The 24,016-nt window shown below is 34.3% G+C and overlaps 3 protein-coding genes and 1 long non-coding RNA gene across 7 annotated transcripts; 2 read left to right on the forward strand and 2 right to left on the reverse strand.

Moving 5' to 3' along the window:
- Positions 1-1,832: 1,832 nt before the first annotated feature.
- LOC107190270 (puromycin-sensitive aminopeptidase-like) lies at positions 1,833-5,997 on the reverse strand. The gene is given in 5 exon segments (XM_015579049.1): positions 1,833-2,476; positions 2,479-4,441; positions 4,526-4,676; positions 4,974-5,218; positions 5,790-5,997. Coding segments are annotated over 5 exon segments (2,586 nt in total). The 5' UTR covers positions 5,919-5,997; the 3' UTR covers positions 1,833-2,378.
- Positions 5,998-7,334: 1,337 nt separating this feature from the next.
- Positions 7,335-13,846, forward strand: LOC107190271 (cyclin-dependent kinase 14). Of its 4 annotated transcripts, none has more exons than XM_015579052.1 (7): positions 7,335-7,811; positions 9,338-9,456; positions 10,285-10,413; positions 10,822-11,018; positions 11,325-11,710; positions 11,787-12,331; positions 13,230-13,846. In XM_015579052.1, exons 2-7 carry the CDS (start codon positions 9,378-9,380, stop codon positions 13,319-13,321), a joined length of 1,428 nt encoding a protein of 475 aa, XP_015434538.1. In that variant the 5' UTR covers positions 7,335-7,811; positions 9,338-9,377; the 3' UTR covers positions 13,322-13,846. The 4 variants fall into 4 exon arrangements, with proteins under 4 accessions (XP_015434538.1, XP_015434537.1, XP_015434536.1 ...); XM_015579051.1 differs by having other exon boundaries at positions 9,367-9,456; XM_015579050.1 differs by lacking the exon at positions 7,335-7,811 and adding an exon at positions 8,343-8,471 and having other exon boundaries at positions 9,367-9,456.
- Positions 13,847-15,573: 1,727 nt separating this feature from the next.
- LOC107190216 (lisH domain and HEAT repeat-containing protein KIAA1468 homolog) lies at positions 15,574-21,172 on the forward strand. The gene is made up of 16 exons (XM_015578988.1): positions 15,574-15,807; positions 16,076-16,276; positions 16,795-16,953; positions 17,027-17,373; positions 17,453-17,566; positions 17,659-17,903; positions 17,982-18,292; positions 18,374-18,660; positions 18,739-19,066; positions 19,149-19,302; positions 19,368-19,491; positions 19,620-19,890; positions 19,983-20,118; positions 20,251-20,450; positions 20,525-20,786; positions 20,864-21,172. The coding sequence occupies exons 1-16, from the start codon at positions 15,756-15,758 to the stop codon at positions 21,009-21,011; spliced, it is 3,339 nt and encodes a 1,112-aa protein (XP_015434474.1). The 5' UTR covers positions 15,574-15,755; the 3' UTR covers positions 21,012-21,172.
- Positions 21,173-22,905: 1,733 nt separating this feature from the next.
- On the reverse strand, positions 22,906-23,890 carry LOC107190220. Its single transcript, XR_001516242.1, has 3 exons — positions 23,847-23,890; positions 23,385-23,529; positions 22,906-23,298 (listed from the first exon to the last, which is right to left on the reverse strand). It is a non-coding gene; the product is annotated as an uncharacterized LOC107190220 (long non-coding RNA).
- Positions 23,891-24,016: the final 126 nt, after the last annotated feature.

Consider the following 24,016-nt stretch of genomic DNA (forward strand, 5'->3'; position numbering starts at 1 on the left):
TAAATTTCCTTGCATAATTTTGTGTGTTCTTGTATAAAACAACACTTGGTACATTATAGGAGGGAAAAACTAAGAATTTCGGAAAAGTATGACAGTAAAATTATCTAATCTGTCCGAATGGGAGTATTCAGATTGCTCAATAACCGTGAATATTTTGGTTGCCTACAGAAGGGTTAAGGTAGCTCGTGCAAATTTTTAATAATTATAAATTTAGTGGAAAATTTCAAGTATAAAAATTTTACTGGTTTCATTCGATTTCATCCTTTTTCTACATTGTAGTATTGAAATTAATTAAAAATTTTGTTCATTTCCAAATCTGATTTATGGTATGAAAAATATTAGAGTGGGATAACTTATATACAAAAAATCTCATTTGCCGAGTTCAAACATACTGCATGAATAAATTTAAAAATCACTTTACTGTTAGATTTCATTTATGTTTACTCTTCTTCCGATTCTCTTCCACAAATTACACAATTCTAGAATGACATTGGAATAAATTTCATTCTTGAATGTCCAATATTCTAAACTGTTGATAGTAGAAATTTCTGTAATTGTTAATTACTTAAGAATTAAACATTTAAATTTTGGTTTTACTCAGCTAAAAAAAGGTGAAAAAAGGTATGAAGTTATCTAAAACAAGGCGAAAAATTATGAAACACCCTATGTAAACCAGATGAATAAATTGGAAATTGTTTTAACCCAGTGCTCTCCAGAGAACTGATATATACATATACATATACACTGGATGCGAGAAGCCGTGTCCTGCCGTGTTCCGATTTGATCGTGGCTTTGACATGAAGCGCCGCAATCGTTCGACCGATGTACTATATCCTCATCTACATTATTTATAAAATATTTTATACATTTCTTTTCTATTCAGCTAGCAGTATGTGGATTCCTATGATCATGACTGAAAGATGCAAGAGAAGTTGCAACAAAATTAATGTTAAATTTAAGAATTTTACTATTTTTCATAATTTACTTATAAACTACATGTAAATACAAACGTTGTATTAATTTGTTCAATTGTACATAAAATATTTAAATTCGTTATACTTGATATTTTTATTACTTAGGAGAATAACAGTGATTAATTCTGTATAATTGTACGTAAAATATTTTAGTTGTATGTTATACTTCATACATTAATGTAACATTTCATTTTATATAAAAGGAATGTTTACATCATATGTAACAATTGTTTAGAAAATGACTAATGAATGTATTTTAATATTATTATCAATTTGATTTCATTTAATGCTAGAAATACCTACATCTTCCTCGTGTGTAACTATAAAGCAAACTACAAAGATGCTTAGAAATATTTTTAATTCACTATTCACTTTTTGTACTTTATATTCACTTCATTAATCATTACTTTAGTTTCTTTCATATAACATTCATACATTTATTTCGCAATTTTCATGAATTTCACTTGTGTTTAATTTTTCTGAATTTCAACTTTCATACAAGCAATTCGTATTATATTATTCTACTATATTATGTGCATAATATAATAATATATTACTATATTAAACTATCATTTTAATCTCTTATAAACTCAATTTTTTAAACATCGCGATATTTCCCTTAATATATCGGTCGAACGATGGTTGTGTTGGCATGTATAGCCACGATCAATTCGGAACCAGCCGCAGCTAGCTTATGGCAATCTCGCATCCAGAGTATATATATATATATATCTCAGTGTCAGAGACACACGGCGCGACAGAAAGATAGAAAGGAGAAGCAGACGTGCGAAGAGCCCCTCCCGAAAGCCAAATTGGACAGCACTGTTTTAACCGATCAACCACCCAGTCTTCATGGTCAAGTTATGTACGTTAAATATGGATAGGATGTTTTAATATATTCCCTCCAGTACAAGCGTAAAAGTATTTATTTCAATCTTCTCGATTATGGTATGTAGTACAAGTGTGTACTACAGCTGCACGCTTGTTTAATTTTCCCTGTTTTCACTTTACACACGATACAAGAGCGACAAACACCGGTGCACATATGCAATCTCGTACTCGGGAATAAAATCACATGTAAAAAATAAATGCCAAAAATGATTGCTGAGTTCTAAAATGCCATCGACGACAAATACGACTATTATGAAACGATATCGTACCGATATCCAAAAAATTTCCAATGTATGTAAACAACTGTACCAGTTTTAGTGAACCGTTATATGTAAACCTAGATCAAACGACGATGATCGTGTAGTATAAAAACATTTCTTCCCTCTTCTGAGCTCGCGCGTTACAGTTGATTAATACCTGCATCGAGATAACGCTGACCCTTCCATTTTCTGCTTTATTAGATATTGTAACAAGTTAGTGGTAAAAATGCAACGCATGAAAGAACTCATGCTTCTAATACTTCTGTGTTGTTAAGAATTCTTTAATAGAGTCCAAATCCCTATCCAGCCATGCCACGTTCAATCTAATAGACTCAAGACTTTGCTGAACCACGGATGATCTTCGAAGAATTTTTCAACATCTTTGGCCTGTTCCTCGGTGACAAAGTGTTCAGTGATAACCTTAACCAGTCTGGACAGGAGGTAACCGCCACCATAACGATCACGGAGCGATTGCCAATTTTTCTTAACGAACTCCCAGGCCATAAGACGACCTTTGTATGTCATTGAAACTGACATGATTCCATATACCGCGTCCTGAGCTCGAACCTTGTCGCTCATGGAGAACTCAAGAACTCTTGCCAACAGAGTTTCATCTTTTATTGCGCCAAGTGCCCTCAATATTCTGTCCTTTTCTTCGTGTAAATCGGTATCATGGTAGAGCTTTAACATATTATCGAAATATGTCTTATTGCCAGTAGAAAGAACAGCTCGGTAGACAGACCTACGTAAATCGGCAGGAAGGGGTGTACTGCCACATGCGTGTAACTTGAATTGTGTTTTCGCTTCTTCGATAGTATGTTTGTCGTTTAAAATTGCCATACGTTCCAATACCAGAGACCTCAGAAGCGTATCACCATGACTTTCACCGGACTTAGCTTCCCATCCCAATTTGTCCCTTATGTCGTGCATTAAATTGCGCCCAAATGCATTGAACCAGTCTAGGAGATCTAAATGAGAAAGAAGCAACGCGATTTTTCGTAAGGCATTGTCTATACTAGACCATACGATAAAATTATCTTCTTGTTGGAACGCTGACATCAACCGGAGTACTTCCACGGTTGAACCACGCCCAGCTTGTGCCACGGCGAACATATCATCCAGCAAACCTAATCTATCTACAGGAGGTAATGTGCGATCTTTAACCGCGAGCAATAACAATGACAGTGCATCTTGACTGTAGTAAGTCCTATAAAAACCGATCGTTCCAGGATTGATCTTCACCCAACTGTCTTCAGGTACATCTGTAACTTTAAACTCTTTTGTCTTTTTATCCAATAGGTCCGTGAGTACAGATTCTGTGGGATCTTTTGACGTGCTTATACTGATCGGTATCATCCATATACTATTCTCAGGGTCCTCTGCACCATCGGCCAAAAATCTTTCTTGAGACAGAGACAAGATTCGGTCATTGCCTTCTTGACGACATTGTACTTGGACAACTGGGAAACCCTGTTGCTCGGTCCACGTTGACATTACACGACGTACATTTTTATTGCTCGCTTCTTCCAAAGCATCCCAAAGATCTCCCGTTTCGGCATTCCCGTAACTGTGCCTCTCTAGATATAAATTCATACCCGTACGGAAATCACATTCCCCGATGTAATCGTGTAACATACGAATAACGCATGCGCCTTTATTGTAGGAAATTTCGTCGAAAATTTCGTCGATTTCGGCTGGATGGCAAACCGGAACCTCGATCGGATGGCTGTTCTTCAGAGCATCTAATTCTAACGCTCCGGTGTACGTGTCTGTAAGAAATTGTGTCCAAATGTCGTATTCTGGGAACAAGTATGCTACGCATAAATATTCTACGAACGACGCGTATCCTTCGTTCAACCACAGGTGCGTCCACCATTTCATGGTTACGAGATTTCCAAACCACTGGTGCGCCAATTCGTGCGCCACAACCAACGCGATCCACTGTTTTCGAAAAGAGGACGTGTTCTGTGGATCGACTAAAAGACAAGTCTCACGATATGTAACAAGACCCCAATTTTCCATAGCTCCTGCCGAAAAATCAGCGATAGCGATGAGATCAATTTTTGGAAGAGGATATGCAATTCCAAAATAAGTCTTGTAGTATGGTAATACTTTCACTGCCGTTTCTAAGGCAAATTGTCCTTGTTGTTTCTTAGATTTCGGTGTGTATACTCGTACCAATACACCATCGCTAGATGTGTCTTCTATGTAATCGAATTCCCCAACAACCACTGCTACCAAATATGTCGACATTAACGGTGTTCTTTCGAATACTAAAGTGTCTATTGAATCGTTGCTTACTTTACTTTTAACAGGCTGAAACAGATAATGAATGGTTATTTTAAATTGCACAACTACTTTTGTAAATAAAAATAACACAAAGTGCTAGGCGCTGCTTACCATATTGGAAAGTGCTGTAAGACCTGATGGTACATTTAGAGTAATACCAAATGTGGCTTTACATGCTGGTTCGTCCCAGCATGGGAAGCAACATCTAGCATCTGTTGACTCAAATTGAGTTACAGCTGCATATTTGACACTTCCATCAGGTCTGAAAAGTTACAAAAGTTTCGTGAATTTAGCGATATCGATCAATGCTTACCATATTTGACAAGGCAACAAGCGAGTTGTCATGAGAACGCACTAGTTGTACGCAGAAAATATCTTTTAACGACAGTTCATCCCAGCAAAGAAAACCTGTACATGCATGTATGGGACATAAATAAGTTGCAGCACTGCACTTACTTTCCATGTAAAAGTTTACAATTACATCTGTTGTATAGTTTATATTGTATTATACATTTTCTTCATAAAATAATCAAATTATATAATGTAAAAACTATAATACCTAGTGTATTTGCTTCGGTACAAGCCCTTCATTTTATCATTAATTTCTCCCTCAAACTCCAATTTTAGATGTCCACTCCTACCAATTGGCAGCTTTTCATTAAATATGAAAGTAGCTGTTTCTTCAGATGCAGAGATGTCAATGTTCTTTGTTGAAATGACATTTCCATCATTACCATTGAAAACTACACTTTTTATATCAATGTCTATTGAATTCAGAACAACGGTGTCCGTGGATTTCTTTACCTATAGACATTAAAGCTTATATTCACCCTCAAATAGTTCATCATTCAACAATAATGTAGAGGGTCAATTGTGAGCCATATCAAAATTTTTATTAGATACTTTATCCCAAATATTTATAGTTCTCAATGTTATTATATACTCATATATATTCTGAATATATAAAAGACTAGATTATATTTGAAAAACATATGTATTTAATTCATTACTTTATTAATATACATAGTGCATATAAACTATTACTTTCGTGTACAATATATATTTTGTAAATATGTATTATGCATTTCACGTATTTTACAGTATATTTATTATCGCTAGATTGGAAAATACAGAGAAGAAAGTCTGGCGTATGTTCACCCGGCATCGCCTGGGCAACGGTTAACAATGTGGAAACTTAGAAAAGTATAATGTTGAAAAACACACATTAATATAAAGCGCGATATGAAATCAAAATTTTCATACAACTGTCTTATTATATTATTATTCCAGACTTATTATATTCCAGATTTTAACTAATGCGTACATCATCAATGTTCGAATAGGTGATCTAATATACAAGATTAATTGGGCTTACGTCTACATGCACATTCTCCTTTCCATCGAAGATAAAAGTTTCAAGATTTGGTGTCAAAACAATCTCATAGTGACATGGCACAACGTCTTTAGGTAGCCGGCGAAACGGTTGCTTGTCTGTACTCGACATTGTTCGATATTGGATCGCGATCCGGACAAATCTTACACACCGAAATATTTTGAAAGCCGTTGTATAAGGTTTCCCTTTTTGCCGACTCACAACGCAAAAGTATAGAGTATAAGACCGTATGACTACCACACAACGCCTATAAGCATTGAAGACGCATGCGCAGACATACCTACACCGTTGCAGAATTGCGAATGGAAATGGAACTATACATTTTCTCAAAAAACGAAAAAAGAGGAAGTGAAAAGAATTAACGTGACCTAATATCACTATACATATATGTATAGGCGCAACTTTAAAAATGTATTCACTAGATTTATATTTTCTCGAAATACTTTTATTTTTATAATATTTAATCCTGATAACCATCAGTTGCATACAAGTTTCTTGCAAGACTAGCAGCAAGTCTTGCAACACAGCCCAGGCTAACTAACCTAGTCAATTTATAATCTAGGCTATGTTCCAAGACTTGCTGTTAACCAGCTGCCAATCTGCGTGCTAGTTGTTTATAGCAGATTTTATACTAAATCTCTAGCCTCCTGAGTACATAACCTTATAACTAGGGTTCAATCGATACCACCAAGGTATCGATACTTTTACTCATAACTATTATTTCATGAAGGTATCGATACTTACTCGATATCGAAACGAAAGTATGGACTAATGTACTCGTATTTACTTATATCGATTCATCTCTACTTATAACAGGCATTGGACGAAATTGGGCTAACAGGAAACAAATTTCCCAACGATGTCAAGTTTGTATTGGCGGTCATTTAAGATACACATTGATTACAGAATTACCAGAGCTACAGGAAACAAACAAATTAAGCTAAGCAAAAGTAAGTTGTAATCGCTACTTGACGAAGTTTTTAATAAACTTTTAATTTTTTATTGAAACGGACGTTAAATGACAGTATATTAGCATCATCTAGCGACAAGAACCTGAAACAAATTTGTTAGTAGTTTCACCATTTTATTACAGATGGCGCTACGAGCTATTTTTAATCACTTTTTCACTAAAAACAAGAAAGCTTATATGTTAATTAAAAATGTTATAACTGATAATTATTTACATATAATATAGATTCAGGGGATTCCTATAAATAATTTGTCACTGTTGAAACAATACAGAGAACCTCTTCGTAAGATAGGGCCTTATTGGTTATTAAATTAGGGCGGATAGTTTCGCCTACGTTTACGAAATGTTAAGGTAAGTGCGCAACATTATACAATGAATTGTATTCATGTTTCCATACATTTCATGGAGTATATACACCCAGACCAATGTGAATCGGCCAGTTTCAGACTGTTTCAGACCATTTCAGACTTTTGTCTGTGGCGCGAGGCAGTAAGACTGTGGGAATAGAGGATTTCTTAGGCATTCTTGGGAGAAGTTTATTCTCGCGGATGAGTTGTTCGAGGTAGTGGTGGCGTGCGTGAGCACCCGCCGTATATTCAGGAAGTCGTGATAGATAGTCTCGGTCGAGAAGGTTATTTACGATTCCGGGACCGAGTCTAAGCGTAAAAACTCTTTCGGCGAGGTTTCACCGGGAGGGAATCTCTCTGGCGCGTATCGTAGCCACAGTTCAAGGCGCGAGATCTTAAACGGCGTACGGGGAAGACGGTGGTGTGTTTTTCATGGCGATCAGTTCAACAGGAAGGTGCTGTACGGTGCCACCGATGTACGAGATGCGACAAAGGTGAAGGTGGTGCTTGCCGGACCTGACCTGCCCGAGAGAATCATCACGAGAAACATAGCTTCTCGTATTACTCACACATCCAACACACACACCGTGCGTCACCGCCCATATGTGATGTGTTTCGTGCGTGCGAGCGAATGAGTAATCATGTACTGTCAGGACAAGGGCTCGACCGCCTCGAAGAGCAAAGAGGGTAAGTTGACGCCCGCACGAGCTCCAGCTACCAGAAGTAATTCACTCGTCTCCTTCCCCCCTCCCCTCTCCCACTTTTACCATTTTTCCGCAGCCTTACAGCCTTATGTCCTCGCCGCCGTGCCGCTCTTTCCGTTTTTTTTACCCTTCCTACGGGTATCGGTTCGTGGATTTTTGGTCCCTCTGCGCTGCACGTGTGGACTCGTGCGAAACATAGATCAAGTAGGTTGGACTGTGTCAAAAGTTCCACGATTGTGGGGGTGGACGTTAGTCCAACGAAGAGAAACAAAGTGACAGGGCCCAAGAGAGTGCGGCAAAGAGGGAGCCAAGGAGAGTGTGTCGTTTACAAACGGGTAGGGGTGGGGAGCGTGCAGTACGTATGTATTTCGAAGAGAGAAACTGATCGTGTACATTCTTGGCGAAGCTTTTTTATCGAACTTCGGCCGCGTAGACAAGTTTATTGGACGTGTGAGATCGCATCGAGGCTGTGCATCGTCACTTTCAGTGCAGATAATTAGTGTTCCGTACCGTTGCCGCGAAAACGTCATTCTTAGAACGCGACAGATGCGTGAATGGAGAAAAGTGCTTTTGTGTACGGGGAAGCATGAGAAACACGGTGAAACGAGTTGTGGAGTCAGTAGCCAGTCTAGAGATTTTGAACGTAATTTATCTATCGTTATTTGTCACATATGATTAAACTTTGTTCGTTCATTGACCTATAACAAGCCCACATGTGTTTATATATGTACACGTACGATAATACGTGTGTATGGTATTTGTCAAATTATCTATTTAACGTCTTATTGCTTTTTGATAATGAAGTTCATATTTACACAATATATGAGTGCAGTTCTTGCCATTCGAACGAAGGCCAGAAGTTCCCAAAAGATTCCATTAGAAACGACTAATGTGTGTGTTTCAAATGCGCTTAAATATTTTCAAAGTTTTGTATTATTTTCAGTATCTCGTTTAAAGTTCATATTGTTAACCAATGTCATACATTGCTCAACTAATTATTAGCAGTTGTATTGCCAAAACAGGTTTACCAGTGATACGAACAACTGTGTTCATTGTCCTTTTGAAATTAAGCATACATGCTTGTACAATATGTAAAGTAGGGGAGAACATCATTTACATTTATGCAAGCAATTAAGTGCTTTTTTGTTCCCCTGGCTCATTGTTGAAACAAATGTGTGGTTATACAGTATAATGTTGCTTTCCCTGAATGAGAAGAAAAATATCGTTATCTATATATAAAAGAGAGACTTTCACACTTTTATTTCTAGAAAAAAAACATTCATTGATAATACTGTTATATATGATTTACTTTAACCAAGACAGATATATCATATATATGTATATTCGTGTTATAATTAATCATAAGAATAAGGAATAATGACTGTGTACATTACATGATGTCATCACACATATGTATAATAGACTATGTTTGAATTATTCTGAGTTTCCTGGCTACATGTCATAATTACACGAACATCAGAATTTATATGTCTTTGTTTTGGTTTACAGTTGCTAAAGATTGCGCTTATTATGCATAGGGTCTGTGACAATGCGAGAGAAGAAGGGAGGTGCTCTTAGCAGAGTACAAAAGCTGAAAAAACGACTTAGCCACAGTTTTGGGAGACTTTGTAAGTATATTTAAAAGTTTCATAAATTTTTTTCTGTTTAGCCATTCTCATATTCCCTTGAAATTTACATAAAATAGATTCATTGTCTTTGAACATATGTATAATTCTCATGGATATTTTATTCTTTATATTTTTTATTTCTCATTTTACTTTGATGCTCAAGTGTAATTCTATTACTTGATCCAGTTATAGTATTTTTCCATTACATAACATCTATTATAAAAGTATTAATGCTTTTCTGCAGTTAAAAAAAGGTTTCACAGACTTATTTAAAGATGTATTTCCATGTTATATTATATAACAACATTATTTATTTAATTCTACTTGTAAATAGTAGTTATTCTATAAAAGTGTAATATTAAAAAGTATTTAAAAGCCTTAAACTAAGCATATACTTGAAGCAAGTTTTACTGAAGGAGAGTGTATGATGCTTCAATGTACCTCTTTTTTTTGCTTTTATTGTGAACGTTAGCTTTCTTAGTAACACAGTAAAATGTTACTTTTTCTTTTTACTTTTGTAATTTCTTTTCCACTTTTCATCTAGAAATATTGATTTCTCTAATCTACTAATAATGAAAGTGTTAAAAGAAATTAATGTTAGACAGAATGTTTAAAATTTTATCAAGAAGAAGCTTAAATATGAGCCCTTATTCCAGAAGTAAACGAAATTAAGAAAGTTTAGAAGAGCTTTTAGTTACCAAGAGTTCCTATCTCAGAATATTTCAATTCTTCAGATTGTTCTTAAATTACGAAGTTCATGACGCAACACATAGTTATGAGAATTCTGTTATCTAATATTAGTTTATCATCATTATTTTTTTGCTTTAGCAATATCAAAAGAAGAGGCTGATGATGTTACAAACCGGGGTCAGCTGCCATATAATGGCTATTCCGAGGAGTTCCTAGACCGTTTAGAACCAAACGGTAATATACCTGCAGATAAGGATCGTCGTTACGGTGAGTACAATTAATTAATTAGAAAATATATATATCGACAAGATAAATGATTCTCTCAATTGTTTGATAAATGATAGTAAAGTTTGCTCTGAGATAAAGTACGAAATGTAGTTCTATTTATCAGAGTAAATAATTCGTTGTAGTGTACACGAACTGGTTTTATGATAACGAACGAACGATCACTGGTTTTATGATAGCTGTGCTTCAAATTTGATTGCTGTGCTAATTAATGACAGATATATACACAATCTGTTTGACATAATGTGCTACTCTGTTATTCAGCGATAGTGTACTATATAAAATTAAAGCGTTATGTTTTGATAAAATTATTGAGGAATTATGATTCTATGTGAATTCCTGTTGCTGTTATTTTAAAGAAAGTTTTAAGGACGAAATTGGATGTCATAGAATGGACAGGTGTGGGCGACCATGAGAGAGTGCATCGGCAGCTTTCCGTTTCTAGTGATTCCAAGCTTCTTGACGAGGATATACGTGAAGAAGCTAGAGTTATCTTGCGACCTCGACGTCCACCACGACCAAAGTCGGAGGTTTTCCTTGGGCCGGATCCACCTCCCAGAAGAACCAAAAGATTTTCAGCATTTGGGGTAATATTTTGCGCATGTTTTTTTTTTCTTTTCAAACATTATATTCTCAGTTTCTTTGACTGTAAAAATAACTTGTTTTGGAAAAATAAAGTTAAAACTACAAGATATGTAGAAATATACTAGCCGAAGATTACATTTTTAAAACCATTATATTTTTCAAATCCTTTGTTTCGTTAACTTTTAAACATATTGTTTTTGCAAGTTATGTTAAGAACATTGTCAGTTTCAAATTGAACATAAACAACTTTTGATACCTATTAATTTAATAGAGTTTTTAGACTGAAATTATATTCTTCATGTTTGCAGGGAGATTCTCCTTTTGGTAAATCTGAAGCTTATATAAAACTGGAACAATTAGGAGAAGGATCATATGCCACAGTGTTCAAAGGCTATAGCCACCTTACAAATCAAGTGGTGGCACTTAAAGAAATTAGACTGCAAGAGGAAGAAGGTGCTCCATTTACTGCCATTCGCGAGGCAAGCCTTCTTAAAGAATTGAAGCATAGCAATATTGTAACCTTGCACGATATTATTCATACACGTGAGACTCTTACGTTCGTTTTTGAATATGTTCATACTGACTTATCTCAATATATGGAGAGGCATGGAACTGGTAATGGAGGTTTAGATCCACGAAACGTTAAACTGTTTCTGTTTCAATTGTTAAGAGGACTAGCGTATTGTCATCGGAGGTAAAAGCATACGTGTAAATTGAAAACAATTGAATTGCTACAGTATGGTTGTTAATATCATTGTATCTTTATTTAGGAGAGTACTACACAGGGATGTTAAACCGCAGAATTTATTGATCAGTGAAATAGGGGAATTGAAACTAGCGGATTTTGGTCTTGCAAGGGCTAAATCTGTACCGTCGCACACATACTCCCATGAAGTTGTGACCCTATGGTATAGGCCACCCGATGTTCTTTTGGGGTCCACAGAGTATTCTACCTCGCTTGACATGTGGGGAGTAGGTTGCATATTTATGGAGATGTTGACTGGTGAACCAACATTCCCAGGTGTACGCTGTACGTACGACCAACTTGATAAAATATTCAAAGTATTGGGCACTCCTACCGAAGAAACTTGGCCTGGGGTCACACACCTGCCAGGATACAAACCACATATACTGGGATGCTATCCTCCAGAAAAATTGGGTCTTTCGTTTCCTAGACTCTATGATATTGCTGAAGCTGATAGTATGGCATCATCGCTTCTGCAGCTAAATCCAGATCGACGGATAGGAGCTGAAGAAGCTTTAAGGCATCCTTATTTTGCCTCTCTTCCTAGAAAACTATACGAGTTGCCTGACGGTGAGTGTAAATTTTATATACATGGCGTAACAAAAGTGTTGTAGGTCGCTGAAATGGGTCACTTGTGAGGTGATTTCGAAAAAGTTTTTCGTTAGCAGAAATGTTATCCGAGGCTTTGTTAACGAAATATTAACGAAATACCTCGACCAATCAGAGGTCGGCCGGCAGACTCGCGCTCTGATTGGTCAGAGTTTTTCGTTAATATCTCGTTACTAAAGCCTCGGATAACATTTTTGCTAAGGAAAAACTTGTTCGAAATCACTTCACGAGTGACTTATTTCAAGGATCTACAACACTTATTTTGTTACACCCTGTATAGGGTGATTCAAGAGTAGTTCTACTAAATTTTCAGATTTAGTTTACGTTGTAGAACTGAGAACATAGTCATAGTAAACGTTAGTTCGAAAACTTTGTATATCGGAAACATAGACACTGCAAGTTATTATTACATTGCTTTGTAATAAGTGTTTAAAATGGTATTATTAGTTGGCACACAAGCGTGTTGGTGTGCTGCATAATGATTAGAATTCATAAATAAAACTATTAAAATGTTTTATGAGTGTTTTAAGATCCTTATGGTTTAACCTTTGAATCTTGATAACTCTGAACGCCACACTGTCAGTGTAACAGATGTTGTCAAGTTACTAATTAATAACAGCACTTTTTGATTCTGTATTGCAATATAATTTTTTTTTTAAGTAAGAAACAACTGGATTTAAAATGGTGAAATCTTAAAATTGTGTTTATTAAGACTTTGTTTTTAGTTCTAACGTGTAATACATGTGTTCGTGAATTTTGTAATACTACTTTTGAATTAACCTGCACGTATTCAGTTAACGTATATTTTATGCGAAATGTAATGTACTATTTATCTTTTTTTCTTCTTTTTTTTTTGCAGAAGTGTCGATATTCAGCGTTGAAGGTTGTCATTTGTATACAAATTTGAGGCACGTGTGTGCAGATTCGCGTCACACATCTCTTAAGACTTGAGGGTAAAAGTGAACGTAAAAGAAGTAAATAATAAGTAATTCCCAAAATTCACATGTTCAGTGATGAAACGTTCATTCTCATACAGATTCAGATTCACACGGGCGAGGTACGCCTCGATTCACTTAAATATCATTTCCACGCGCGTCGTTCGCTCTTTCTCAGGGCTGTTTCACAAATTCCAATCATCGTTCACGTACACTCACAGGACAACACGCATACACACAGTTATGATCTTTCGTTCTTGTTCTACTCATTGTTTTTCCTCTTTCTCTTTAAAGACTACTACACACGTATCAAGCGAAGTATCGAAAGATTAATTATAACTGGCAAAGGAAATAACGAAAGTAAGCTATCTGTGGCTAAATGAAGTAAAAACGATTTTATGAGATTCGCACGCTCGATTTAGAAAGCAAAAGCACGCACGACCCATCCTCGCACTTCGTCCAAATACTAGATTTAGATTGATACCAATCAAAAGGAAAAAAAATAAAAAAAGTACTATACCGCCTTGCGTCTCTCGACCCCAGCCTGAGTCAAATTTCGAATTGGCGGTTGCTGGTTAGAGAAAAGAAATTATTAATGAAATAATTATAACTTAGAAAAATTCTGGAAGATCTGTAATACTTTACATAAATTTTATGCTGTTTTTGACTCTACTGTTGGTTGCTGAGACAATTGAATATATTGGTATGTAACGAAAAAGAAATCATTGTTCTAATTAAACTCTAGTTGTTAACTATATGAACGTGATCGTAGGAAATAAATAAATAAATAAATAAATAGGAATCTAAGAAAAAAAAGAATAGGATATCAGTATGACTCAAGTGTCGGAGCTACCAACACCAAAACGAAACACGGCAAGACTTAGGAAAAACTTTATCGCTGATAATATCGACGGTAGTGATCTAGTTGTAAGAATTAATATTAGTATACTAGCGTCGATCGAAGTTTATATCGACATTACAAAGTAGTTATCTATCAATGATATCGAGAACGAAGTAATAATTTTAGACTTAATCGAGTCCAATTTGTTCAATCGCTCATATACGAAAAAGAAAAAACCAGCCAATGGTGCTTGAACGAATTGTAGGAAGACAAATGTTAATAATTTTCATATTAGTCGTTTAGACGAGTATCGTTTGGCGAATTTTCTTTACTAAAATGGTTTTTTTTCGAGACCATGTATCTAAACGAACCAACTTTAATAACGTTGCAATAGTATTGTAGGATAACGTAAAACGGTGTTACAGTCCTTCCGAGTTTTGTCTAAGCTACGATGATTGCTACGGTAATATTACTCCTTTAGTAGTTACATTTATACCGATTTTTCAACACACTTATAAAAATATCAACGAGACGAAAGCAAAAAAAAGCAAAAAAAGTGAAAAATATTACGACGAAATTTGAGACACGTGTTATTACTACTATTATTAATTATTACAATTATTATTTGACAACAAAAAACGCGCAGAAAGGTAGATTGTACATAGAAGAAAAAAACAGGTTCGTATTATTGATGACGCTGAGATAGCTGAGCTGAGACTAATAAATGTGACTTTGTAATAAATTAAAGCGTAGTTCGGTACACTCTAGACCCTATTTCTTTGTTAGGTTTTCCATGTGCAACCAAGCTACAGAATTGTTTAGACTTTTAAGTGTAACATAATGCAAAGCCACTTGTATTTGTAATACTTATTCTGCTTAAGTATTCATTTTATACACGTTTATTTCCTTATGATTATATTTTATTTGTAATTTTTCTATGAAATTATTGATATTCAAATTGCTTCAAACTTGTACTGAGAAAGATAAAGAACTATGTTTTTGAAGTACTTGTGTTAATTTGAAAATTCATACCTCATATGTTAAGCATAAGAGTATATCATGTTAAATATACGTATAAGAAGTATGTATATTTAATATGTATGAAAATATAATGTGTATTTACAATAAAAAAATTCTTAAATCAGAGAGGGAGAGAGAGAAAGAAAGATAGAGTACTTATCTAAATATAACGGCATTTTAAGAACATGCAACGGGAATAGGAGTTTTATTGAATTATATAGATTTTTATTTATTCTTTATGAAGTTATTCGATTTTGAAAATATTAGGTACGATTACATAAAAGATATGAATTTGAGACCGATTAAAAAAATTATTCTGCGTAGTATACGATATTACAATCGAATCAAATCGATGCTGATCATTTTTAGTTGCTTGTCGAAAGGCGCTAGTCGCTAACATCACGGAGGGTAAAACATGGCTTTGTTGTCATCGGAAACGATGTGCTGGGTTGTTTAGAGCCAAGTAATTTCTATTAATATACTTAATTAAATTAATGAAAGCATGGCACGTGCTTGAGTGGGTTACTATTTTATTCATAAGCTTAGATGACATGTCATTCCCTGTTAACGTTTGAACAGAGTGAAAGTTATGGCTGGTGCAGTACAGGAGGTTAGGGATCCTCTGTCAACAGACAGTAAAGGTAATAATTTTGTATTTTTTATTTTCGTTAAAACAATTCAGTATTTTTCGTTTGAAAAATATTTCTGTGATACATTATGGAATTAAAAAACTTTAAATCAGTAGTCCTTTAGTTAGATGAATACGAATTGATATTGATACTTGCTACCAAAATGTATACACGTCATCGGTAGCTATATAATAGACATGTACAAATTATCATATAATAATTATCGGTAGTATAATAATTTCCTTCGTGAAAATCGGTAATGCTTGTTTGATCGTTTTAGGATACCCAGCCTCAAAAACATCTGTATCTTACGAAGAAATCGCTACCAAGCTTCTAAATGAAAAGCTTTTATTAACGGCCTTGGAAATGCATGCAGAATTATGCGAAGCAGGAAAAGAATTATCTGTTTTGAAAGAATTTTTTTCCAATCCCAGTCATTTTGAAAGTCAAAACATTAAGCCAGAACCATACACTTCTATGCGTATGTATAATAATTTATTTGTTAATTATTAAGATTAAATTTAATTTAAGTTAACTATTTAATTCATTTGAAAATTCATGTAGAATTATAATTGTTAAGTTAAATAAAAAAATGTAGAAATTTTATTGAATCAAATGTAAATTGTTATTAAATTTTGTAATTTTACTCCTATCACAATATTGACTTACATGTTATAAAATTCCTTTCAATAATAAAAAAAGAAAACATTTATTAAATACGATTTTATGTATTCTGTTGAAACATATGTAACTGTAGATATTCTGTTATAAATTTATTTTAAGAATAACATAATCAGCATTGTTTTATTATTAGATTTCTTATATTACTGTTTATATTATTATTTAATTATTGTTTAATAACTTTTGTTTCCTTCAAGTGGAATTAATTTATCATTCCACCTAGAATAAGGAACTTTTTCTCGAGCAATCTCTTTTTGAAACATTTTAATGAAGTTTCCTTTACCACCAAAATATTATATTTACATTTTAATTCATTAGCTAGGTCATCTAGTCAGGCCACTTTAGATTCACTTGATATGACAAGATACTCGGAAGACGGTGCAGGCGTTGATGAGAGAGTAGCAATTTTAGAATTTGAACTCAGGAAAGCCAGAGAGAATATTTCTGCTCTTCGTGCGAATCTCACTGTAGTCACAGGTTTTAAACTTTTTCTTATCATTTAAACGTTTGTTTAAAATTATATCTTATTTTGGTGTCTGCAATGTTTCAGAATCAGAAGGAACTACATCTGATAAGTCTTCTAATAAACATTTCGTTAATGACCTACCCATAAAACCGCACGAGCAAAGAGCTTTAAACTTCCTTGTTAATGAATATTTATTAGCACGTTCGTACAAATTAACATCAATTACGTTTAGTGATGAAAATGAAAATCAAGATTTTGAAGATTGGCAGGATGTAGGATTAAATATTCCGAAACCCACGGAATTATTACAGATTTATAGAGAATATATGCGAGCCAATGGATACAACAAAGCGCCTTCAGCAAGTATTGGTGTGCAAACAGACTTCTGTGAAATTGAACCTGAAACAGAAAAGGACGAATTTAAACAAATGGTCTGTGAACGTCATTGTGGATATTGTATTTTATTTCCTCTATTAGATAGAAATGATTAGGGAATTATACTATTTACAGGTGAAAGAGATAGAAGAACTTAAACAACAGACTGTGCTGTTAGAACAGGAAAAGGTAGACTTACAGCAAATTATTGCAACCACAAATGAAAATTTATCTCAGAATCCTACTAAGGTACAGACTGGGTATATATATACGAAAATATTTTACAGTACACATATATATTTAGGCGTTGGTTTTTGGTAATGGGGATACTTTTTATGTAGCAAGGTAGTAGCGGAACGATACAAACATTAAATTCGAGTTCTACAACTCCGGATAAATTTGAATTGCTTGAAACGCCACCTCGAGATACGTCGACAGCAACACAGGAACAAGAGGAAGATGACAGTGTATCTGTAGTTGTTAGCCTCGGCGAGACCGATCCTGGAGATAAAGAATGGACTAGAATTCAATTCCCTAGATTGGATGTTACAGAAGGATCATCTATCCTTCCGAACCCTCCAGCTAGGTATATTATTTTTGGATAGTTACGTTGAGTAAAATTGGTTTTTCTATGTAAAAATAATTTCAAACATTTTATCTGCAGACATCTACCGCTGAAATTCAAAATGGAGGTGATAGCCCATTGTTTAGTCAATATTCCAAGTTCTATTACTTCTACGGCGGAAGAACTTTTCAAGAACGGAGTGACACGTGATACTCTTGTTCAGATCCTGGCACATACGTTACCTCGTATTGTACCCAACATCATACTGAACAAACGCGAGGAAGTAATACCATTAATATTAAGCGTAATTCGACTTCATAGTGAATCTGCCGAAAGAGAGAAATTACTACAGCTATTGTTTAATCTAAAGAAGAGACCTCAAGAAGATGAAAGACAATTAATATTAGCTGGTATAATTAATATTAGCTCATACATGATTAATAATATTGTTGCATGTAATATCCTAGAATTGTTATTTATTATGCCATTAGGTTTAGTTGCAATGTCAAAACTCGAAGACGATCCAATGGAAGGTGAAGAAATATTAACTATATGTTGGGAACAGAGTCAGTACAAGTATCCCGAGAAAAGATTGTTGGCTATTGAATGCTGCTCTGTGTTGGCTCCATATATGTCAGTTGGTATTAGGAATTCATTAATGCTCTCTATGTTACAACAAATGTTGCTCGATGATAAGGATCCAATGGTCAGAGCTTGTGTAGTGAAAAATCTTGCATTACTCATAGCATTAATGGATGATCCTGATAAGTATTTTCAGGTAATACTTCGTACAATATTGTTTCGCATTGAATAAAGTTTTAGAAATACTATGTACCTATAATAGTTGTTCTTGTAGTGCGAAGAATTGGCGTTAACAGCACTGAATGACGCATCGCCCATCGTCGTAGAAGTCGCCTCTTCTTTGCTTTTACCAATTTTAGCTCAATGGGCGCTTTCCTTGAAGAGATTGCAAACACATTTGTTACCACGTATAATATCTAAAGTGAAGAATCATTTAAAATCCGGACATTCTCAACATTCACCTAATAAGGATCACATAGATGAAGGAAGAACTGTGTCGTCAATTAGCGTTTTACAGTATTTACTGCCGCATATGATTATATGTGTAGCAGATACAGATACAGTTAGAACGTATATGGAACATGGAACTTCGTCTGATTTACGTGAATATGATATGCCAAATATGCATTTACGATATTTTTAAACGTTTGTAAAGTTTTTTCGAATTTTATATTTCGTTTGCAGCCGATGTATTCCTGAACTTGTGTCATACCAATATTATTAATCCACAAGTATTTTATGACGGAGATATAGATGTTGGAGCTCTTTTAAATACATTTTTTGCAAACACATGGGAAAATGATACTTGGCCAGAATTAGAGTGGTTTACAAATAAATTGTACGACCTTTAAAAATCAAATTTCTGATGGATATTTTTATATACTGATATTTAATATGTTTCAGAGTGATGGAAATTTTAGAAATGGTCAGATCCATAGAAGTTATGCAAGAAAATATGTTACATGCTCTCTTAACATATATTCATTCTTTGTGTTTAGGCTTTGGGCGATATATCACGCAAACGCGGGTAGTTATTCAATAATATTTAATATTTTTAGTATTCAATAACAGTAAATAGTTTTTTTATATTCAATATTATTCATTTTAAATTCTTACTGACAAGTAGGTCAAATAATATTCTATAATCTGTTTTAGATTCAGCCAATATTTGCATCCGATGTGTCTGAACTTGTGCAACAATTAACGGTATTCGCGGCAGATAAAAAATATATGAGCTTGACAATAATGCCAACGTACTTAATTATGTTGTCTACTTTAAACGGTACAGAGGTTGCTAAGTCCTTGAAAGAGTTCCTTGTTGCTTTGTCTATGAGCGGTACCAGTATTACTAGTTTACAGATCGCAGTGATTATGTTGTGTGCGGACGAGCACATGCAAGAGTATGTCCTTAGTGGTTTATGGGATGGTTAGTTTCACCGATATTTGGAATAATAATTTTTCTTGCCGTTTATTGACACTTTAGTGATTAAATTACATCTCCTCCACTTTTTTTTATAGGGGTAGTGCACCAAAGACCAGTTGTAAGATGTGCAACCGCAACGTTGTTTGGTTCCGTGATAGCGCATGTTTCTGATCGGTTAGCTAGTACAAAGGTAGTTCCGGCAATCGTCACACTCGTCAGTGATCCTGATCTGTAAGACGTGTTTATTGACATTTTTATAGTTGTATCTGTGATTTTGACATCTTAAATATAAAATCCGTATGTTGACATTAACGTAATAATTATGATTACCGTGGTAAACATAATGATAAATGTTTTTCTTAGAACTGTAATGTCTGCTGCAATTCCTTCGCTTGGTCGGTTGATAACAGAATGCAAAGTGAGAGAGATGAGAGATAAAGCACGTTTAACTTTAGAAACCATTGCTAAAGATCCTCAGGGTATTCCCTCAACTTTAGCGCTTCCGTTAGTTTCCACATTGGCATTTATTACTCCCAATTGCCCTCAGAATTACATAGAAGATGGTAAGAATTCCTTGATTTGTGTACTTTTAATGGCCTCCGTGTGGATTTAAAGTTTATCACTTTTTTTTTTACAGTAATAGCTACACAATTAACTGGAATAGTTTCGTTAGCATTACAGCAAGGTCGTAAAATCGATCTCATTAGTGCTTTGGTCGAAGCATATTCAGTTCTGGTTTACTGTCCACTTAGCAATCAATGCGTTTCAAATGTCTTATTACCAGGCTTAAAGTATTTGGAACAATTAGTAAACCATCATTTACCTCAGCAGAAAGAAGCCGTTAAATCACTTTTGAGAGAAGCAGAATCTCGTCAGGATCTTTCGAAACCGATGGAAAGGTTAGCATACTATTACTAAATAATGAATTCTGTTTTATTTTGTAGATAATCGTATAAACATTTCTTACTATTATCAGGTCCTTATCGATGAGTTCTGGCCTTTCATTATCAATGGCAACTGTAAATGTAGGACAAGGTGTTGAAGACATGAGACAAAGAGTGAGCAAGATTTTTCAACAGAAAACTAGTTCACCAAGCATGCCAAGTATTTTCCGAAAAAAGTAAGACAAACTATTTTGTTTTTCAGTTACATGTATAGATTAATGTGTTCTGTTGATGTTTATAAAAATGTCTTATTAATTTTCTCTTTAATACTCTTGGGCATCTAACAACATTTGTACTTATGTATTTTACGGTACAAGGTGAAGCACAAAACTTATATGAATCAGAACACAATATTACATAAGTATTATTAATTACAATCAGAATATAAGTTTGATAACGAAGCTTATTTAACAATTATATGGTAACGAACATCACTATAGAATGGTGTGCCTTTTAAGATACTATTTAAAAATTTGAAGAATCGCAAAATTCGATTGCATTGGAAATTAGAGTTTACGCGATATAAGATAAAAGTCAATAAATAATATAATGATTCTGATTTTCACATGCACAAATAAATATAATTCTGAATATTTCAATGATTATAACGCTTTATATAATTACATAGTTTTAAAAATTGCATTAAGTCAAATATAGTTTCTTATTTTATATTATACGAAGTACGCTATATTTATTTAAACAAAAATCTCATGAATTAATATACTGTAGATATTTCGTGTATTATATAACATTATTGTGCTCTTGAAAAAAATTGAAAATATATCCTGCCACAATGCTACTTTTAAAAATAAAGTTTCAAAAGTTTAAGAACTAATATTTACTGTACTGCAAATCATATAAAAATATTTTATAGATAACATTAACTGTTTAATGAATCGGTTGTGATAGCAGAGTGTTAACATCTCAAAAGAAAATTTCCTTTTTATATACCATTCGGATCTTTGGATTAAAGTAGCTTGCTTTTTCATGTTCGTGATTTTATGTGATATCATAAATTTACTATATTCGACGTATGTATATTTGTACTTAAAACAATCTTACTGTACATTAATACTAATACTTTTATTGTAAACAAATGAAAAGAAGTAATCAAATTTATTTAGAATAGTTCATATCTTGTAAGAATATTTTATTGTATCTATATAATATATATACAATTGTGTATTTGTCGTATATACATATATATTGATATACAATACATGTATATAATGTATTTAATATATGCGTATATACAATGATTAATAGTTTATCATATTTCGTGACACTGTAGCATGTTTTATTATCGTGCAAAGAATAAATTTTATAATATATTTATTCTAAATGCAGATCCAAGTCACCATGTTTAGTTACCCCAAACATATTAGAAACTTGGCGGAGTTTGTGATCGAGGTGGTTTAATTATGCCACTTACAATGCGCGAGATGTTCAATAGCCTTTAAAATTCTTCTGAACCCTGAGCAATCTAGAATAAATCTAAAACTAATCCCTTTGTATGGACAATTCGTCCACCGTGACTTTTAAGTTTAACACGGGGGAGTTTGCATGCTTACGCCTACGAAAACTTCGGTGTAGTACTATTTACATGACTTGAAATGTAGATGCGAAACATTACAGAGAAGATGTTTTACAATAAATTCTCTGCAAGCAACAACAAGAAATACAGTCTACGCTAAATCAAATGTGCAATAGTTGAAAGGTATAAAAACGTACTGCAATTCATTTCATTTTATACTGTCATCAGAAACGCAAGAGGAATCTATCACATTTACTGTATATGTATGGTAAGCGATACAAAGCAAACATTATTTTTCCTGTGTTTCTGTGCCCATACCTACGTGTACATATCCTATCGAAAATTAAAAAAAAAAAAATAAAGAAAACAATGGCATTATACAAAAATTCAAATTTTCAATCAATTAAAACACTTATATTATAATGAAAAAAAGACAAAAGACGTTTCGAAGGAAACAGTATTTATACGTATCTTACTTACTTCCTCCGAACCGTAATGTCTCCTTTGGAAATTGACTTTGTTCGTACAAAAGAAGCTCTTCTAGAAACGAAGAAATATATCCGCGCTACGCGAACGCCGGACAACAATATCGTTTATTTAATACAATCCCTAGTACTCTATGCAATCTTCTCGTTCCGTGTTTCGCTTAATCCTCACGAAGATGACTTCTTGCTTCGTCAACGATGTAATACTAAAAAAAAATGGCTATCTATTCGTTGAAAGGGTAGTAATATCAGCAAGAATGGAACAGTCACACAGGACTGGCGCAAATCTGGCTGAGAAGCGGCCTGCTACAAATACGGTGAGTCCTGCTTCGATGAGTGTGGAACGAGTCGATGAAATATTCTCAAATACTCTTTTTCTTTGTTTCGGTGGTACCAGTGAATATGTGAGTGTACTCTGCCCGCGCTGAGAGTGCGGCCAACACAAATTCTATTCGACAAAGTGGAAAGGGAACGGGGTGAGTATTACGTATTTCGTCCGTGGAATTATCAATATAACTGAACAATATAACTCACCGAAATTCACCGTGGTATCAGCAGGATCAATTTTCGCATGCTGAAAAATTTTATCGGACTCATCCGGTGGCACGCTTAATGCCAGTTTTAAGGCTTTCCTCAACTCCATCTTATCAATGCAGGATAATGATTTCGTGCCGCAGACCTGTCAATTATGCCGTTCATAGTACATAAACGTAATGAACAATCGTGTTAACCCCTTGCCTTACAACACCGAGTCAGACACGTGATAACGATTTCAAAGTTAATTTAGTATACATATATATTATTAGTTTTCTTTGGGTCGACGTGAAATACTGTCTTGATGGTATTAATATTTCTGATTTAGAATAAATGTAACATTTGATATAAGAATAGAATTCCTTTTGTGTCTGGGAATATATTCACGATAAAGTAATTCTTGAAAGTGAAGTCGTAAAAGAATCGTATGGCAAAGGGTTAAGTAAATCGTTTCACACTTACTTCGAACGCTGTTTCAACCTTGTCTAATTCAGAATTTGCGTTTGACGTGGCTAATACTGTGAATATGTACTCCTCGAAATCTATTTTGCCCAATCCGTTCTGGAATAATTAAAACTTTCGTGTTAGTTGTCAAAGTGTCGATTGATCATTACTCATTTTTTCATACAGAG

Source organism: Dufourea novaeangliae, unplaced genomic scaffold, assembly GCF_001272555.1.
Source record: "Dufourea novaeangliae isolate 0120121106 unplaced genomic scaffold, ASM127255v1 scaffold168, whole genome shotgun sequence".
Classification (NCBI taxonomy): Eukaryota; Metazoa; Arthropoda; class Insecta; order Hymenoptera; family Halictidae; genus Dufourea; species Dufourea novaeangliae.

Excerpts from the sequence above, each read along its gene's own strand:
- LOC107190271 (XM_015579050.1), top strand. The coding sequence starts at position 8,375 with ATGCGTGAATGGAGAAAAGTGCTTTTGTGTACGGGGAAGCATGAGAAA. Across the intron at positions 8,472-9,366 it reads CCAGTCTAGAGATTTTGAAC|GGTCTGTGACAATGCGAGAG; the intron begins GTAATTTATCTA and ends TATTATGCATAG. Across the intron at positions 11,711-11,786 it reads CTAGCGTATTGTCATCGGAG|GAGAGTACTACACAGGGATG; the intron begins GTAAAAGCATAC and ends ATCTTTATTTAG.
- LOC107190216 (XM_015578988.1), top strand. The coding sequence starts at position 15,756 with ATGGCTGGTGCAGTACAGGAGGTTAGGGATCCTCTGTCAACAGACAGT. Across the intron at positions 16,954-17,026 it reads GAATCTCACTGTAGTCACAG|AATCAGAAGGAACTACATCT; the intron begins GTTTTAAACTTT and ends GCAATGTTTCAG. Across the intron at positions 19,891-19,982 it reads CCTTAGTGGTTTATGGGATG|GGGTAGTGCACCAAAGACCA; the intron begins GTTAGTTTCACC and ends TTTTTTTTATAG.